Here is a 19,615-nt window from a genome sequence, read left to right as displayed (position 1 = left end):
TGTTCTTTTAACTTATTAAAGAAGAAAAGCTTTTTTGTTCAGTGAACTTAAGTGGCTTACTGGGAAAATACTTCATAAAGATGGCTAGAGTTTATCATTTGGCAGATGTGATCTGTGCTATCATGCATTCTAATCACCTCCTATGTATAAATCCCCTTATGGAGAAAATGAATAGCATGGATAAAGGAAACAATTGCACCCACAACTTTTTATTTGTTAAGCCACTGCTTCAGGATACATACAGCTTGATCTGCAAGATGTTCAGGTGTACTTAGTTAGATTCAGCCTCCACCCTCCATTCTTTACAACACATTTTATTTTTGCAAACAGAATTCCTAAAACCCTGCTAGAGCATCTTTGTTAACCTCTTTTTCAAAATGCAGATTTTAGCAGAGAAGCAAAAAATAATCAGCTTAAGTTTCTTTTCCCTTAACATTTGAATAGAAGTGCTAATAAGCAGGCTCAAGACAGTGGAGATGTGAAGAAAGACAAATAAGACTGGAATATCTTCAAGCTCGAAAACACCCTGGGAAAAAACGAGTGTTTAAAAAAAGTTGTTTAAAAAATAAGCGAAATAATTCCGCTGCAATTGTTTCATACTTACTAGTTAGGAACAGGAAGAAAACCAAAGAATGTCATGTTTTGGGTGTGTGCATGACAGATGGGGAGAGCCTTGTTCCTGCAGCAGCAAAAATATACCAGGACCATGCTAGGAGTTCACTCTCCCTGTCAGGATAGGTAGGACCAAAGAAATAACTCTCAGTTAGCTTTTAGACCATTTCTAGAAATATCAGTGACATGGCATCATCAACTTTTACTTCACTTCTCCCCAGTGGTGTGTCTCTAATATGCCAGCGTGAACTTTTCAGTCTTTTCAGTGACTAATTCAAAAGTCATTGACTGACTTTTCTCCTCAAGTTAATTAAACTAACCCATTGGTTTGGCATCCCGGGAATATAGCCAAACTCTCATTATTTTAACTCCCCCTGTCTTGGTGTCCAATTCTTTTTTGGACTGATAGGGATGCAGCATGATGGATTTTCTACTCTTAATTGTCTTTTAAAAATGACTATGTTTTTCTTAGTTGTAAAAATAATATATGGTCACAGTAGAGAATTTGCAACCATATGGAAGCCTATAGAGGAAAATTTAAAAATAACAGGACATCTCACGGCACAGAAATAATTGCTGGAACATTTGGATTGTTCTCCACCTAGACATCTTTTTGTTGTTGCTGTTCTTTTTCTCACTTTTTCTTTTCTTCTTTCTTTCCTCTCTCCTCTTGCCTTCTCCTTCCCTTTATTCCTCCTTTCCTTCTCTCGCTGTTACGTTACTTTTTCTTTTTCTTATCTAACACTCTACTTCAAAGTGTTTATTTGGGTTTATATTCTATTTTTTTACATTATTAGAATTTTCTCATATAATGAACGATTCCTCCAAAATACTATTTTAATGATTGTATACTATTCTACTCTATTTGCTTATTCCTCTAATGTTGGTAATTTCTTTCCCCATCACCTTTTTTTTTTTTTTTTTTTTAAACTTAAGACGAAGTCTCGCTCTGTTGCCTAAGACTGGTCTCAAACTCCTGGGCTCAAGGGATCCTCCTGCCTCAGCCTCTGGAGTTGCTGAGACTACAAACATGTGCCACCGTGCTTGCCTCCTTCCTGCGCCAGTGATTTGTAAAGATCCCAATAGTTCCTACTATCTTGAGTTTCCTAGGAATTCCACCAAAGCATGCTTCTTCCAGCACTGATTAAAAATGGCCTTTCTGCCGCACCCTGGCCAACATTGAGAATTGTCATTTTACATAACTTTGACACATGTTTAGGTGGAATTTTCTTTTGCCTTTTTAACTTTTCTTTCTTTAATTACTACTGAAGTTGAGGTTTTCCAGCACATTTATTAGCTTTTTGTATTTTTTCTTACGTAAGTAGTTTAAATCAGTTAAGCACTTGCTTTTGAGTTAACTGTTTTGTTCATTGGTTTATATGAGTTATTCTGTGTTTTATATAGAATTTTTGCCAGATTTATGGCAGTTTTATTTAGCCTAAATTTTTTTATGTATATAGAGAACAATTTTTAGGTTCTTGACCTGTACTTTCCTTTAGGCTTTCCTCACTACCTTTATTCTGGAAACTATTCTCTGATTTCACTTACCTATATTTAAAATGTTTTAATTTTGCTTTTGGTATCAAGTTAAGCCCTTTATCCATCTTTAGTTCATTTTTATTCATGTTGAGAGGTGAGGTTCTAATTATATTTTTCTAAATTATCAACTAATTATCCAGCACGATTTATCAAACAATTCTCTCTTTATCCACTGATCTTGATACTATTTTATTGAATATGAAGTTCTCATTTGGGTGAGTGTCTTAGTTTCTAAGCATCTGTTCAGTTTTATTGATGTCTCTAATTTGTTGGGTCAAAATTTTAATTATTGTATCTTTATTATATTTTTAAATATCTAGTAAAACAAATTACACCTTAATTGTTTCTGCTTTTCATTTTGTCTTGTTTTAAGTCTTTAGCCTTTAATTTTCTATCATTCCAAGTAAATTTTAGGATCACTTTGTCAATTAAAACACAAAATTGTTGATTTTAATTTTAAATATATTTAATCTATAAAATAATTTTAGAATTATTTATATGTTCCCAATATTATTTCTTTCCATTCATAAACCTGATCCAACTTGTATTTATTCCAGTGGCTTTTTACAGTGAAGTTTAATATTTTCCCATGATATTTCTTCTTAAAGATAGTCTTAAGCATATCTATATATATTTAATTTTTAGGTTGCTATTGTAAATGATATACTTATTATTTTATTTTCTAATCAGTTATGATAGCTAGGAAATTTCTTTTATTTTTGTATGTTTATTTTCTATATGGCCACATAACAAATTTTTGGTGAATTATAGTATAGTTGTTTTTTGTTAAATAAGATAATTTTATAGTCAATTCTGTCTGACAGTCTACACTACGTCAGAGTAAACAAGGATTAAGCTCTTAAGTGCTTCTGCAAGTATTTTTATTTCTAGGGTCGAAAGGAACCTTTTACTTTTTATCTCCTTTTACTTTAGTCACTCTATTGCACAAAGTAATATCTAATGACATTTCTTAGGAACCTAAAATTTTGCCTTGATATCATTATTTTTCTTATAACCTTTCTGCAGCTTAACTAGCATTCTACTCCTGGAGTTTTGTCTTATTATTATAACACTGTGCAGGTTATCTTCAGTTGGGTTCTTTTTCTTCCCTTGGTTCTTAATTCTAAACAAATAATATGCGTGTTTCATCAGTCTCAAATACCTGTTTGCTGTAGCCCTTGTGGTCATTGTATGCAGAGATGGTATCGGGAGTCTTTCAAAAAATTTTAATAAATTTTTAGACCTTCTGGGCCCGTCAATTTAGTGCTTCATCTAATACCCTTGTTGCTACAAGGCAAATGACTGATTTGGAGGCACTGGGTGCAACCTTGCTGTTGGCCAGGGCACATTTGAGACCCCTCTGATGTTCCCCACACTTGGGGTACCCAGTGCCTAGTAGGTATCCATTTGAAATCCTATCTCTTCTCAACACATATTTAGCAGGGCTCACATTTTACGTAAGTGTTTACAAAAAACATAACAAAAGCCAAAAAGCAGGCATGTTTCATTCCAGAGAGATAGAAAAAAAATCTTGTTACTGTTCAGTGAGGTCTTCCTGTTTTGCAGGTCATTACAGGGCAGTATAATCCCAGGAACGTAATGGGCTGAATTATAAATGCTTTCACAGTCATTGTTTGGATATAGCAGTTTCTTTTTATGATTTTTGAAGCCTATTTCTGAAAAGTATTCGACTCACTCTTAAACCAGTTATCTCCCAGCACAGTGGAAAGTTACAACTATTTAAGAGATAATTCCAGGCATGCACATAGCATGTGTAAACACATGCATACACACAAACACATACCCTATAATTGATCCAGGCTTTCAGTGTCTAAAAAACTCAACTAATATTTGCAATAACACACAACATTTGAAGCTACATGTTTTGTTTGAGGACATCCAGATAATTACCTCAGTTCTCTACACTGCTAATTTTAGGAAATCCCATAATTAAAAACGATTACATTAATAATTACAGTTTTGTTTGGGGGATCTTTAGAAGTATTAAGCATACAGTTGTTCTTTTGTGTGTATGTGTGTGTGTGTGAGAGAGAGAGAAAGAGAGAGAGAAAAAAGAGAGAGAGACATAAGAATATTTATTTATATTTATTTATACATATCCTATTTGTTCCATCTATGAAAATAATTTTTTTGGTATGGTTGTTTTAATACACAAATTTTTGAATATTCTGAATGCAGTTAGCTTGAATTGTGAGTGAATAATTTCCTTTAGAACTAAGATATATAGGGGCTGGGTGTGGCGGCTTGTGCCTGTAATCCCAGCACTTTGGGAGGTCAGGGCTGGAGGATCACTTGAGCTCAGGAGTTGGAGACCAGGCTGGGCAACATAGCAAACCCCATCTCTACCAAGAAAAAAAAAAAAAAAACAAAAAAAAACACACACAAAAAAACAAAAAAAAAACAACAGAATTAAGATGTATAACATTTCAAAATACATCATTATTAGTTTCCAAATGTATTGTTTAGGCTCAGCAATGATGCCTGGTATTGATATATTTTAAATGAAATTTAATTTTCTAAATTAGGAACCTAAAGTTTTGCCTTGATATTGTTATTTTTTTTTGTAACCTTTCTGCAGCTTAACTATCATTCTACTCCTGGAGTTTTGTCTTTTTATTATAAACACTATGCAGGTTATCTTCAGTTGGGTTCTTTTTCTTCCCTTGGTTCTTCATTCTAAACAATAATATGTATGTTTCATCAGTCTATAATAGAGTTATATCAGTCTATTATAGAGTTATAATATGTTATATATAATATATAATATAAATATTATAACTCAATAATCACCTTAAAAATTTTCTTTTAAAATGTAATATTTTATTTATAACTTAGAATTATGAGAAGATTGAAATTCTTTTAGAAGACTGTAGTCAAATATAATTTTCAAAATAGTTTCTATACCCTGTTCTGCTGTTAAGATATGAAAGGAATATTAAAGCGCTGTCAATGGACATTAAACCACCAACATGCCACAATCGAGAATCATATTTCTACACTGCCTAAATTTAGCAAATTATTGCTAAAACCCAGAAACAGCAGGGAAGAAAGTCATCAAATACATTCGTTAACATTCTGCTTTTATTTTATGGTCATGATTAATTATTTGTTTATTTTGAGGGAAATGATTTTTAATTAAAATTGGTAGGGTTTATTTCAAAGGGAACGTGTTATATAATGTAATAATTGAATGTTCCCTACCTTGTCTCACAGCAGGTTTCTGGACCAAAGTTAATACTTTCCTTTCTAGGGATCTGGATTGATGAACTGCCATTTTATTGGAAATAATCAATGGCCAGTCTTTAGAAGATTAAATGTAAATAGACGTATGATTCTGATACTTGACAACCCCATAGTTTGGCTTTAGCCATTTTTGGCTTCTTAACTTTCATTTACATATAGTATTAATCTGAAGTTTTGCCTTATTTCCTGAAGTAGTTATAAATTCTTTCACTAAAATAACTACTAGGTTATTATAACTATAAGTTAATATACTGCTCATCCCAAGCCATGGTCAGAGTCCTCTTAATGCCTGATCTAGGCTTTCAAAGTCAGTTCACATCAAAACCCAGAGGCCTGCCCACATCAGTGAGACTCCAGAGTTTGTTTTTGTTATTCCCATTTGTGGGGAAATTTCCTTACATATGGAAATACAAGAAATATAATTGGGAGTCCCTCAAAACTTACTGATGTAGTATGCAATGCAGACATTTCTGAAATGCCCTTTTCCCATTTTTTTGTGTTTCTATAAGATGCTTGAGAGTTGCTCTAAATGTTTTAAGAAATATTTTTGAGCAGAATCGGATACCTGGATTTGCCTTTAAACTGACCTGTTTAATCAGTGGAATTAAATCTCTATATTAATGAAAGAATGCTTATTGATATTCCTTTAGTTTTAATGATGGTGGATGTCCTTGAAAGTGACGATGAGCTTGCTATGTTCCTGGTAAATAAGATCTGAAACCATCAAAAGAAAACTCACACCAATTTGTGTTTTTAAGAGGTAAATTCCTGACTAATGAAAATAGGAGGACAAAGTTGATATTCCTTAGAAGTATAGAAAGGGCAAGCCTTCCCAGACCTTGTTGGGGAGCTAATTGCAAACCAACATATTCTTAAGGAAAAATATTACTGTGCATTTTCAATTTATGTCTTGAATGCATTAGAATGCCATGGCAGGAATTTACTGTGATCATGATTTATTCAAATCTGCTTTTTTCGCTGTAGTGTCTAAAGTATGATAGATCCAAGTCTGTTACCTACTTTTGATCTCTATCAGGAGCTGCTAGTCAGATTAAAGAACTCATGTTGTTATTTGAAAAGGCGAGAATATTGCCTAAATACAAATAAAGTGCTTATTTCATTCCATTTTTGGAGGAAGCTCAGGACTCATAATTTTGAAGGAAGCATTGGCTTTAATAAGCTCAATTTCCTCCACTATTTTATTTAGTGTAGAATCACTCATGTCTGTAGATCATGGTAGAACACATTCATGCTGGTTACTAGTTAAAAATTTCAGCCCATCCTCTGAAAAGTTGTGACTCAGGCTGAATAGAGCTGGTTATGTACAATATCTTTTGTAAATTCTTTAGAGGCTTTTGCCTCCAATACCTAAGCTTAGCTGGGGACTCACCAGCCTTCCCAGTCATGTGAAACTCTCTTTCATTGAGTCTTTACATGGACCCTAGTAATGATCCAAGAAGCAGCGGTTTCCCTGTCATCTTTATATGACTTTTTCTTAAAGCTTTCTATTGATTTAAAAACATTTAAATGACATTTTAATAGCTCTCCCAACAATTCTGGCACCAAGATTGAAAGTGGCTTGACATAAGTTCTTTTGCCTGGAAATCAGTAGATATTGATATAGAGGTAGAGAGATTTAACTCACAGGTATTCTTGAGGTTGTCTATTCATTTTATTGATTGATTGATTGATTGATTGATTGAGATGGAGTATCTCTCTGTTGCCAGGCTGGAGTATAGTGGCATGATCTTGGCTCACTGAAACCTCCGCCTCCTGGGTTCAAGCAATTCTCTTGCCTCAGCCTCCTGAATAGCTGGGACTACAGGCGTGTGCCTCAATGCCCAGTTAATTTTTGTATTTTTAGTAGAGATGGGGTTTTACCATATTGGCCAGGATGGTCTCGATCTCTTGACCTCGTGATCCACCCACCTTGGCCTCCCAAAGTGCTGGGTTTACAGGCGTGAGCCACTGCACCCGGCCGAGGTTGTCTATTTATTTTAAAAGTCTCATTAGCACTTGAAGTGTGATCTGTTAATAATAGATACCAGGCCAGTCATAAACTTGGCTCTGGTCTTCATTCTAATGATATGACCTAACTTCAGCATCAAATGATGTCAACAGTGGTACAGTCTAGATTCAGGCACTTTTTTTCCTAGGCTTTCTGTGCCTCTAAACATCCCATGAGTCCTTTCACCATACTTACTTACTTGTTTGAAAAGACTATGAATTCATCTGATTTCACCCACTGTTGAAAAGTGGCGTTGAATAATCATCTTTTCTTCATGGAGCTAAAATAAGGAATATGTGTACATACCTATCTCTAGCAGACTATGCTGTCTCTGTAAACCTATCAGCGAGGCTTTTTTTTTTTTTTTTAGGGAGTATGTAGTATCTTGTCAATGAAAATCAAATAAATCTATTAACTTAGCTGAATAACAAGCTGTATTTCTGGGATGCATATTATGAAATAATAATTATAATAAAAACAAAAGTGAGTAATATCTCCCCCCGTGTTTGTCATTTTGTAGTTTTCACGGTTTTTAGGCTAATTAATTTGCCTAATCTTATGTAAATATAAGATGCAGGACTGGATTTAGAATCTTGGTCTTGCAACTAGTAATCCTGTACCCACTTATTAAAAAAGGACAATAATAATAAGAAAAACAACCAAAATAAGCCACAGCAACTAACTGCTAGCTATTTGTGAACTTTTAAAAATCAGCATCAGGAAAGGAGTTTTAACTCTCCTAAGAAACAGGCAATCAAAATATATATATTCATTTGTTTTGAGGGCTTCCAGCTGCTCATTACTCAGTTCATTAATTCTTTTTTTAAAAATCTTAATAGCATTGTTTGGATAGTTCAAGAAATGTAATGAAAAGGTTTTTAACTGCTGTAAAAGAATGGTAATACAGTATAAAAGTGAAAGAGAGGTTAACACGAAGTTTTTCTTTAGCAATTTAAAAGCTGTGTATTTTAAATGCTTTTCTGTAACAGAAGTAATGATTCATATTGTCACAAATAGAAGCAGGTATATGGAGTAGTTACTTTCTTTTAAAATAGAATTTCTGCTCTACATTTTTAAAGTGGAGATTAGGAAATTTATTCATTACTGAAGCATAAAATGAAATTATTAGATAAATATACTCCTAAAGGTATGTTAGCTCAGGATTCTCTTTCAGATTATTTTAATTGTACTGAAAAAGTTGAATAATCTATTATAATGAAACACAGAGTGCATAGTAAATAAATGAAAATAAATGTTTTCTGAAAAATGTTGGTAAAAGGGAATAAACCAGTACCTGATAGTGTGTTGAATTGACATATTTTTCTTGTTTTTTTTGTGTAATTGAGTTTATTTCTTAAATAAGGAAATCTTAGGTTTAAGAACATGAAAGCAACTTTTTCCCCTTTATCCTCATGCTTAAATAATATGTTACATGCAAAAATATTATTTCTAAAATGATTATTTTGTCATATGAAATTTATTTTATTTATACTAATTTTTGAATTTTTTTTCTATTAAATCATTGCAAAGACTGTCAAACCTTCTAACCGTAGTATTAGTATTAATTTTTCTAACCATGCATGATTCATTCAATCCCACAGTAGCTGTAGCTTGCTTGCCTTGTTTTTTCCCTGAAATTTTCAAAAAAGTATATAAAAACACAATAAATATCTGCTCCATGTAGCAAGACAGCAGAAAAACTTAAGTCCTTAAAAATTGTTAACATTTGATTATGTCACCCATGGATTTTGGAGATACATACGTATATGACTTATCTGAACTTTCTATGTTGAATGTGCACTGTTGTATAAACTACTTGTTTTTTCCCTGCCTGCTCTTTGAAGAAGTCAATTAGGAATAATGGGAAACAAGGGGTAGGCAAAACATTGCAGTGCAGTGTTATTTCTATCTGTCTGGGAATATTTCAGCCAAAAGTTTATTTTGGGAAAAAAAAAAGCTGTAACACACTCTCTCTCACACAAACCCACAAATACTTTGGCTGCAAATTATTCTGCAATGTTGTTGCTGTGTTGTTGCCTGTGTCTTTTCTTGTGTGTGAAGCTGCCACCCACCCATGCATGTGTTTGCAGATTCTTGTCTGCGTACTTGTTCATGAATTAGCTCATCCTCCTCCTGGTTTAGGTTAAATTTATTTAAGAGAATGAGAATTTATGGGTATAACTGTTAGCTGGAAAGCCCTTCCTCACCTCCAAGCCTCCTTTCAAACTATATTTCCTGCTGAAATTTCTCAGTGGAATGACATGTTCAATTATTAGTTAATCAGTCTCTTATATGTTATCTGGCTTTACATATGCCCTTGATAGTTCTTGGAAAATAATCCAATATTGTGTTGTTTTGGTGTCTTTGTATTGGAAATGGAAGCATTTTGTATGAATCACCTCCTTAACTGTGAGGAGTTGAATTGTCTTAGGTCTGCTTATCAAATGACCGGGAATAAAGACATCACAGTATCTAACCCTACTTTTTGGTGGAAAGAAAATCTAAAAGTAGCAACATTTAATGGAACAAAATATCAATAATCGAAGAAACTCGCCTGTGAAACTCTATTATTTTAAAATCAGCATTCTTCTAAGGTAGCTGAAATGTGTGATTTTTCTATTTTGCCTTTTCACTGACAATATACCCATAAATCTTGGTGGTGATTTTCTCTCCAAAGTTAATTTCTGGACCATTGGTGACAGCACTATCTATTGTTCTAAATTGTTGTCTTAACTGCATTCTTTAAAAATGTAATGTTGAAGGCACATAATATTGAAGATGACTCCAGGATGAACCCTGAGTTTGCAGACCGAATAAAACAGCTCGATAAAGAGGCGTCTTACTACCGCGACGAGTGTGGCAAGGCCCAAGCGGAAGTGGACCGGTTGCTGGAGATCCTCAAGGAGGTGGAGAATGAGAAGAATGACAAGGACAAGAAGATCGCAGAACTGGAGAGGTAAATTTTACAGTTATATAAATTGTTGGCAGCGAGAGAACATGGACTGCGTGGTTGCCCATCTCCGGTTGTGGTGGATTTGGACTGTACGTTCATATTACAAGTTAGAAACAAGTCATAAATGAGGAATATGGCCTGTGAAAGATGACGTTTCTGTGGAATACTAAGAATGCAATTGGCTTATCTTCTGAGGGATTATATACTTCTTCAGTGTTGAAGAAAATAGTGGTCAACTTTCTTGAGTGATGTCCATGATCTAGCATTTTTCCAGCGAAGTGTGTAAGAAATTGGGGCTTTGACTACCCAAAACCTCAGTTCTTTTCCATCACAGGTAAATATTTGTGGTTTAGTTTTGTCTTGATCAAACAACAACAACACCACCACCAACAACAAAACCTGAAGAATATAGTTGGGAATTCTTCATTCAAGATAGGGGAAGAAGGAAGGAGCTCATATCCTTTGGATGTCTCTTGGCACATCACGACAAATTCATCCTGGAGGTTTATCTCTTAAGAGGACCTTTTAAATACATATACTTGAATAGGTCCTGCATGATAGCAAATTCTGTGTAAAAACAGGGAGTGTTGCATCAGAGTATTTAGATTTTCAGATAAATCATATCCGTATTGTATTTATGTATAGTGTGGATGCTAAAAATAAGCTTGCTATCAATGTTTTTTCCTGTACTTCATGTAAGGAAAAAACTTTCTGAAAAATCCTACATAACTCCATAACCTCTGCAGATTTCTTATTGGTTCAGCAGTAAGGCAGAATTTGTCTTTCCCAGATTCAATCCATATGGAAGAGATCACCAAATTTTGAATAAACCTGTGAATGTTAGCCAGCTTTGATCGAGATACTTGTGAGGCCCTAAAGGACTTCAAGACATACACAGAGTAGCTCTCTATCATCTTGTGGAAAGATCATGGGCTTCAGTGACAAAAAGACCTGAGTTCAAATTTTGCCTCTGCTTTTTGCCAGCTGTGCAGGCTGGAGTGCAGTGGCATGGTCACAACTCACTGCAGCCTCAAAGTTCTAGGCTCAAGTGATCCTTCTGCCTCAGCCCCCTGAGTAGCTGGGACTACAGGTGCACACCACTACACCTGGCTAATTTTTAAAAATCTTTCATAGAGATCAGGTCTCACTGTGTTACCCAGGCTGGTCTCTAATTCTTGGACTCAAGCAATCATCTGTCCTTAGCCTTTCATGGCCTTGAATCTTGTTAGAAGTGAGTGAATCTCTAACAACCTATTCAAATGATGCTTTGCAAGCAATTGGTCCCCAGGTAAAGTGGAACATGTATATCATTATGAACAAATGCTAAAACAAATTATCAAGGCCAGATATGGTGGCTCGTATCTATAATCCCAGCACTTTGGGAGGCCAAGGTGAGAGGATGGCTTGAGCCTAGGGGTTTGAGGCCAGCCTGGTCAACACAGGGAGACCTTGTATCTACAATAATTAGCCGGGTATGGTAATGTGTGCCTGTGGTCCCAGCTACTCAGAAGGCTGAGACAGGAGGATCACTTGAGTCCAGGAGTTCAAGGCTGCAGTAAACTATGAGCCACTGCACTCCAGCCTGGGGTCAAGATTCCTCTCTCTAAGAAAAGAAAAAAAAAATCTCAACTTTGTATTAAACAAATAGGTTAATTTCCAATAAAATTTCAACATTTTCCAGTATAATATTTGGTACATTCAAATTCCAAATCAATTAATATTTCTCTTCATAATAGCATTTGTTTGATGATAATCTGATTTTTATTCATTGTGACCAATTTTAGCAGTAAAGTCAAGGATTTCATTTTTTTTTGAGGTAACTATCCCAAATAGAATCCTTAAAGGGCTTTGTTTTCATTTTAAAATGTGAGGATGTTCTGCTAGTCTGCTGGTTCTTAAAAAGTGGGGAGCACTGTGATCTTAGATGGATCTATTTTGGAACTACATTTTAGAACCAAAATTTTTCTTAGAAAAACTGACATGAGATCACAAGAAAGTTATGATCATGTCTCTTTCATTGATTAGGAAACTGAGATCTTGAAAAGTTAAATGACCTTCCTGAGATTGGGCCTGTAGTCAGAAAGATGTGAAACTGTAATATGGGTTTCCTGATTCCTAGTCCACTGCTCTGAGAAGCGGTGAGCTATGTGGAGGATGCCCTAGATAATAATATTAAAAATTATAGTAGTTTTATTTGTAATACTAGGGTATGTATATTGTATGTATATTCTATGCTCACTGTGTGCCAGGTACTCTGGGAAGCACTTGACGTGCAATACTGTGTACCTTTTAGTCTTACCCACAATACAGAAACTGTCATTATTCTCATTTTACAGATGAGAAACTATGATTTATACAGATTAAGTAACTTCCTCCAGGTTGCAGAGCTCATAAGAATCTAATCAGGATTCGAACTCAGGGCTGACAGATGAGCCATTGAGAACAATCCCTTCTACTAATGGGCCAGAAGAAAGAAGCTAGTACAGCAGCACTAAAGAGTCAAGCAGCCAGCATACAGCCTTCCTGAGCAGGCATTGCTGCTGGGCTGCAAGAGATCTACCTCTTTATTAGCATACAGGAGAGAAAGTGATGTGCTTCACGTTTAGATGGCATTTTTTCTATGCTAAACCAGCCCCCCAGAACTGTAATTGAAAATCAGGACAAGCTACTATAAACATTTACATATAAACAGCTTAATGGTCTAATTGGACAAACAGATCTTAGCTGGACACTATTGCCTTTAAATCATCAAGAATATTCAGATTTTTATTTCTTCAATATGGAATGCATTAAAGCAGCAGTGATTTTACAGGCATTTATCTTTATGTACTTTCTGCACATTTTCTTTATCTCTGCCTTTGCCTCCCCTTAAAGCTGATGCCTCCCAGGCACTGTAATTCATAAAACGTGTGGTGGGACCTGAGTCTGTCCCAGTACTCTGCCTGCCCGTGTCTTGCGTCCAGCAGCAGAGCATTGTCTGGGAAATGTCTGAGCTTCAGCCCCAGCCCAGGCCCCTAAGGAGGTGGGGGTGGAGATTCAGAGGGGAACTTTCTTGGGAAAAAAAGGGCTCAGCCTTGGCCTGCCTTTCTGAAGCATTATCTGCTGTGCTACATGTGTATTCTGACCAAAACATCTTCTTCCAGTTGTCAAGCAGCCTTTTTCAAATTGGGCAATATTGTCATTTGCTGGATAAAACTACAAAATTCATACCTCACAATATTGACAGCTAAAGAGTTCTTAGCAATGTGACATGTATCTCCATTTTGGAGCCATGGAGAAATGTTTGCAATTAAATTTGTAATTTTGAAAACCAAAAATTGAACTTGAAATAGATTTGTGGTCTCTGGCTTGTAATGTGACCTACCAGAGTGAAAGGACCTCTTTTAAAAGGAGCAAATGTTCTAAAATATTCCAGAACTTCAATTGTATGCAACAAAAGGTACAGGGTTAGGAATAACTCAGACAACCTTGACACTGGCCCCCTCCTCTCTCAGAAGGCAGTATGTGTTTACTTTCTATTCTGTTAATCTTCCCATTCCAGATAGCACATGGCTGGCATTTACACAATGCATTTACCTCTTAAATTCCATGTGCGTGGTGTTTCTCATCAGCCATTAAAGATTTTGCTTTTTAAAGTGCATGTTGCTCTAGTGTGGTCCCACGTGCAGTTATGCCTGTAAACTCTTGCATGGCCCAGTGGGGAGCTTCTGCCTTGGACTGCAGGCAGCTCAGGGGAGTTTGCTACTAGGTGGGTGGTGGGCCTTGAGCAAGTCTCTGAGAGTTGGTCCAAATTCAGCTGAAGTCTTTATTCCATCTCCAGTGTCAGATGTCACGTATATTACAGAACCTAGTGGCTAATTAAACCTTAGAGGCAGTGAAATATGCAGTGCTTCTGTGTCAGTGCCCATCAAGGTCTCTGAATTTTATTTAGAGTTTCAGAATTAATCCTTTGGTGACTTAGGGGAAAGAGAGAGGTTAACAGAATCTGTCAAGTAAGACCTGCTGCCACTATATTTCTCACATCCCGCCCATGGGAAGGAATCAGTTTGGGTGACCTTTCATGTAATTATCTTAAATATGTTAGGGATTTTGTTGGTATTTGTCTAGAGGATGGAAAATGCCCAAATTGAGCCCTCAATCACATACCTCCCCAATGCAGAGAGGAGGCTGGATCCCTGGGGGTTCCACTCGTAAGACATAACATCAGAATGGAAAACAGGCTTCCACTTAATTATCTGGTTGGAGAAATAATATCACCAGACATTTGGACACTGAGAAATCATTTTAGATGCCTAAAAGAGCCTTATCTAAGTTTGAGGAAAAGAATGTTATTTTTTCTTCTTATTTGCTCAATAATGTACTAACATAATTTCCTTGATGCCTTTCAGAGCTCCATTCAAAACGTAAACTTGAGCGTTATTATTATTTTTAAATTATGATAATATCTTTTAGAAGTTTCACGGTACATGGAAAAAACTTGATGCTAGTTTTTTTTGTTTTGATATAAATGTTTCTTGCCGAGTAATTTTCACTTACATTTGTTAATGTATTTGAAAGAATTTCTTGAAAACGAGTGGCAGATGGCTATACGCCATTCCTAGCAACTTTTTGGGGAAGGTCATGGACATCACAGACACCTTTGAGAATTTGATGAAAACTAGGAGCCCTTGAAAGAGGCAACTACATCTGAAATGTGTGCTTGCTATTTCAGTTTAGGATTTCCTAAGGCTTGGCCACAGACCTTGATTTAATTACCTTTGATCCAGAAGGATTTGAAATGGCAGCTTGGGCCAGTGTTGCCAAAGTCCCCACAGTGATCGTGTCCTGACATAATTCTCATTTTCGATCAGTTGCGCATTTATGATCACAAAACACTCTGCAGGGGGATTTCAGATACAAGGGATTATCAAATCAACACTTTCCCCGTGTGGTTAATCTTAAATTTTCTCTTTCAGTTGTATCATTGTAGTCAACACTGTTTTCATTTGAAATGTTCTAGCTTAAGCTTTATCCTGAGGATTTATTTTATTTTGTTTTGTTTTTCCTTCCCATGTGAAATACCTAAAACTACTTTTTTATAGTATGGAATGGTGGGGCCCCATTGAGCAGAAAGCTGGAAAAGTATTTGTTTATCCACTTTGTTTTTGCAAAGGGCATTTTACAGATCAACAAAATGAATGTCCACTATGTGCTCCTATAGTAGCCTGGAAGATGAATATGGTTTTTTGTTTGTTTGTTTTTATTTTTATTTTTTGCTTGACAATAGAGATTATTGTTTTAACCAATGAGACGGACGTGCTAGATATTTTTATACAAACAAATTAAAAAGTATTATAACTTGATATTTTCAGTAATGAAGTCGGAACTTCATATTTCTGACTGAAAAAAATTACTCTCAGCTTGGAAAGTTACTCTGTCCTTGCTGCGGAAGCTGATAGGTGGGTGGCACACCACCAAAAGCCCTCCTCAGGGGGTCTTTGATCATTGCTATGTGCAGTGCTCTGTAAGCATCTAAAATGGAAATCTTTGAACCGAAAGCCAAATTGCTCAGCTCCTTTTGGTTTTCAGGGATGAAGGAAAAATATCTCATAGGATATAACCATCCAACTTACTGGTTCAAATAAAAATCTTTCTGACATGAGCACTTACCCAGGTCTAATACCTTAGTAGTTTCCATTTCAGTTTATTAAATAATAAAATTTTATATGCACACAGATAGGAACTTTCTCTATAAATATTCCTCCAGAGAAGGGCTGATGCTGTCATTGTACTGTGGGAGCACACCTCTGGTTCACATCAGTGCTTTTTGTAATTATACTTATCAGAGCAGATACCAGTTTCTTTGGTATGATATTTAATACAACAGCTTACAGTGTGTGCCCAGGGCTTTTGGGGGTAATATAAGATAAAAGTTTGCTTCGTTTAGTTATAAACCTGCTGATATAACATCTGTTGGCTATATGTTTAAAACTAATGCATTTCCTTCCTTTTATTCTCTTTTGCTATCCCTTTTCCTTTCTGCTTATCCTCCAAATTGCTGCTTTCACCCTTGCTCCAATCAGCTTGACTCTCAGGTCAGTAATTTCAGTTTTTCTTCTAACTGCCTTTCCCTCCTAAGCTCAATTTATGGCTTGCACTTGTTTAACAAACACATTTCTGAAATGGTTTTCCTCTGGCCACTGCATTTCCCCCCACTCATTTCATTCCATGCCTTGGGAAGGTTTATTTTATGAAAAGGATGTATAGGTGGGAAAAGGCAAGGAAAAAGATGGAAATAAGTCAGTGTTGGATTATTTAATTCTATTTCTGGATTATAAAATCCATGAGAGAAATTTTCATGATAACTCCCCAGTGCATTTCTCCTGAGCAATTCAGAAAATTGACTGCAGGATGATACAACGTGGAGCCATGGATAAAAACATAATGCAGGATGCTGAATTTAACCTAGGAGAACAAAATATCTGCCCATGACATAGCAACTTAAAAGCTAAATTTAATAGTGCAAACTGTTCAGACTTTTCATTTAATAAATCACTGTGTTCTGAAAGATGTATAATACTTTTTAAAAAGTCACTTTTGAAAATTATCAATGTGTTAGTAACATATTGTACACACATGTTATTTCCTGACATTGTTTTGGTTTTAACTTTCTAACTTCAATTTTATTATCCATAAGGCATACTTTAATTACCTAGGGCATAGCATATGGAACCAAGTGTAAGACCTGATTCATTGTTGACTGTGTGTACCCCAATATTAAGAAATGAAATGGGCGTTTTTTCTGAAAACGCATCCCAGGCTTGATTCCTCCAATGTAGGAGGCCCAAGCCCATAATTTCTTCTTCCTTAAGTCAAAGACAACTTCTCTTTCCAATAAAACATAGTAATATGTAGTGATTTCTTTATCATTCAATCAACGAGTTTACTAAAGGATGCTCATTCTAGGATTTGGGGCTATCTAAACTTCAAAAAAAGAAAGCATCACATCAATGTGGCAGTCAGTATAGTTGCTCTATTGAGAGGCAAATGATAATTATTTTCTTCTCTGTACACAGGGTCTGCAACCCTTTATTCTGCCCCATCACCCAAACCACCAGGCCAATCCATTGACTACAGTACCAAGTTATTTGAAAACAAGGCATGTCTTTATACACAAACCTGCTCATCTACTGATTTTGTCCCACTGCTGGCTTCCAATCCTGGTGGCTCATAGTCCTGGAATACTTCTCTGCCACTCTCACATACCACACTGGGTATCCCCCAAGAACTGCCTGAACTTCATTGCGGTGCAGGAAAGCCTCATTCTCAAAAGTTCCAAGAGATCTGATCAGAGATTAAAAGCATGGCCCCCAGAGAACTGCTCTTATTCTCAAATTTAATGACTCTTAATTTACTTTCTGGAGCAGAACAAATCTGGTGCATCTGTGTGCAGAAACACAGACATCATAATGGGCGGTAGGGAAGGGTGGGATGGGGAAGGCTTAGAAACATGCATCCAAACCTTTTCTCCAAGTTTTTGATCCACTCATTTAATGAAGCTTCAAGCTTTTCTCCTTGCCCGCCTGTATCCCCTCCTTTTGCCTTCCTTTTGCTGCCCCAACCTGTACCTCTTAATATTGAAGCACTTGAGATCCAGGGATCCCTTTTGCTCTCACACCTCAAGCTTCCTGTCAGGGCCTTTAGTTTTTTACCTATACACTACTGTGATTTTTTATGCTCTAGGAACTTATTGTGTGGTAATTTTTTTTTTTTTTTCCTATTTCATGGTGAATGAACATGAACTCTGACTCTCAGAAGACAGGGCTGGAAGGGGTGATGGATGTCCAGTGGTTCTCTGGACAAGGGGCAGGGTGTGTTGATAGGATGTGGCAAAATGCACATACCAAATCTAGTTGGATGAACTATAGGAGTTACATCAAGGTTCATATCATTCCAATATCATTTAACCTGTTGCCTCAAATGAACGTGATGAAAATGTGCAATCATTGTGTATATGCAGATTATTCTCTGAATAATCATCTCTGGTTATATTTTTAGTGTAGGATTATTCTCTGAATGCAGATTATTCTCTGAATAATCATCTCTGGTTATATTTTTAGTGTAGGAAGAATTGGGCAGCTCTGCCCTCTTGGAAACAAAAAGTCTTTAGAGTCCTAGAAGCTTTGTTCAACTTTGACAAGTTTCCAGAATTAACTGTGCTTTATTCCCAATGACTTCCAGGTTTACCAGTTAAAATAAGATAAAATGTAATAATTGAACTGAATGCAGGATCTCTGACTATGTACTTTCTTTATATGGCATACAGTTGAGATACATATGTATGTGTGTGCATATATGTATATATATGTGTGTATGTGTATACACATATCATGTATTTTAGAAAAATTGTATCTAGTCTTTCTTACCATAGTTTTTGGTTTGCCCTGCACATCCCCACCTCCTAATCGGAAGTTTGGAAACTGCAGTAACTCTTGAGACTTTTCTGTGTGCTGTGGACTCCATGGGAAGTTCTCCCTCCAACTTCTTTTTCAGATGACTTCATTTCCTCTTCAAACTCTATGTAGACTCTCATGCTTAAATTCAGGTGGACAGATATTAAGTACTGGGTTTGGTAAAATACAAGCATCATATTCCAAATCTGTTCAGGTCTCCACTCCAGTAAACTCCACGTCTGTCAAGAATGTCTTCATACACAAACAGGTGGGAAGCTGGAGAGGTTTGTCAGGATCTCTGTATTGTACTTGGGGGAGGGTTTATGTGAAACTTTTATATTTCTAGTAACTATTTGTGAGATTAGCGTGTGACTTATGACAGATGAGGTTATCTCCAAAAATGTATGCAGCAATTGACTAAAAAAATAAAAAGTATCCTTTGGGATTCAGTTCAAAGTCCTGCCAGAGAATCAACCAAGTAAAACCAGAAGACATAGACTTCTCCCAGGCCCTCTCAGTCTTCAGCCCACTTTGGATCCCAGGTCAGCTGATTCCTTGTTTGGGCCTCAGTGTCCCTTCTTGGAGAAGAGGGAGCCATCTTTGGAGCAAGTCTTCTGGGATCCTGCCTGCACATGGGCATCACATGTTTGATGAAGGGGCTGTCGGTGATGGACCGCGTGCACTGCCCTGCAAGCAGGCTCAAGCTGATGGCTGGCGCCTGGCAGCAGGCGTGAGCTCGTTATTATAGAGTCACTTCAAACACTTGTACCAAAATAAACTCTTTGTGATGTTTCCCCAAAGCTGAAC

General features: G+C 36.2%; 1 protein-coding gene across 6 annotated transcripts in view; it reads left to right on the top strand.

The window, feature by feature from the left end:
• ERC2 (ELKS/RAB6-interacting/CAST family member 2) overlaps window positions 1-19,615 on the top strand; it is a 971,230-nt gene that overhangs the window by 470,093 nt on the left and 481,522 nt on the right. For all 6 annotated transcript variants that reach the window (XM_055383002.2, XM_055383001.2, XM_055383000.2 and 3 more), the window contains one exon: window positions 10,186-10,379. In XM_055383002.2, coding sequence (XP_055238977.2) covers window positions 10,186-10,379 — 194 coding nt within the window. The remainder of the gene's footprint in view (window positions 1-10,185; window positions 10,380-19,615) is intronic.

The sequence above is a fragment of the Gorilla gorilla genome, chromosome 2 (genome assembly GCF_029281585.2).
Source record: "Gorilla gorilla gorilla isolate KB3781 chromosome 2, NHGRI_mGorGor1-v2.1_pri, whole genome shotgun sequence".
Taxonomy (NCBI): domain Eukaryota; kingdom Metazoa; phylum Chordata; class Mammalia; order Primates; family Hominidae; genus Gorilla; species Gorilla gorilla.
The sequence above is the reverse complement of the archived record's forward strand: the minus strand, read 5'-3'. Positions and strand labels throughout refer to the sequence as shown.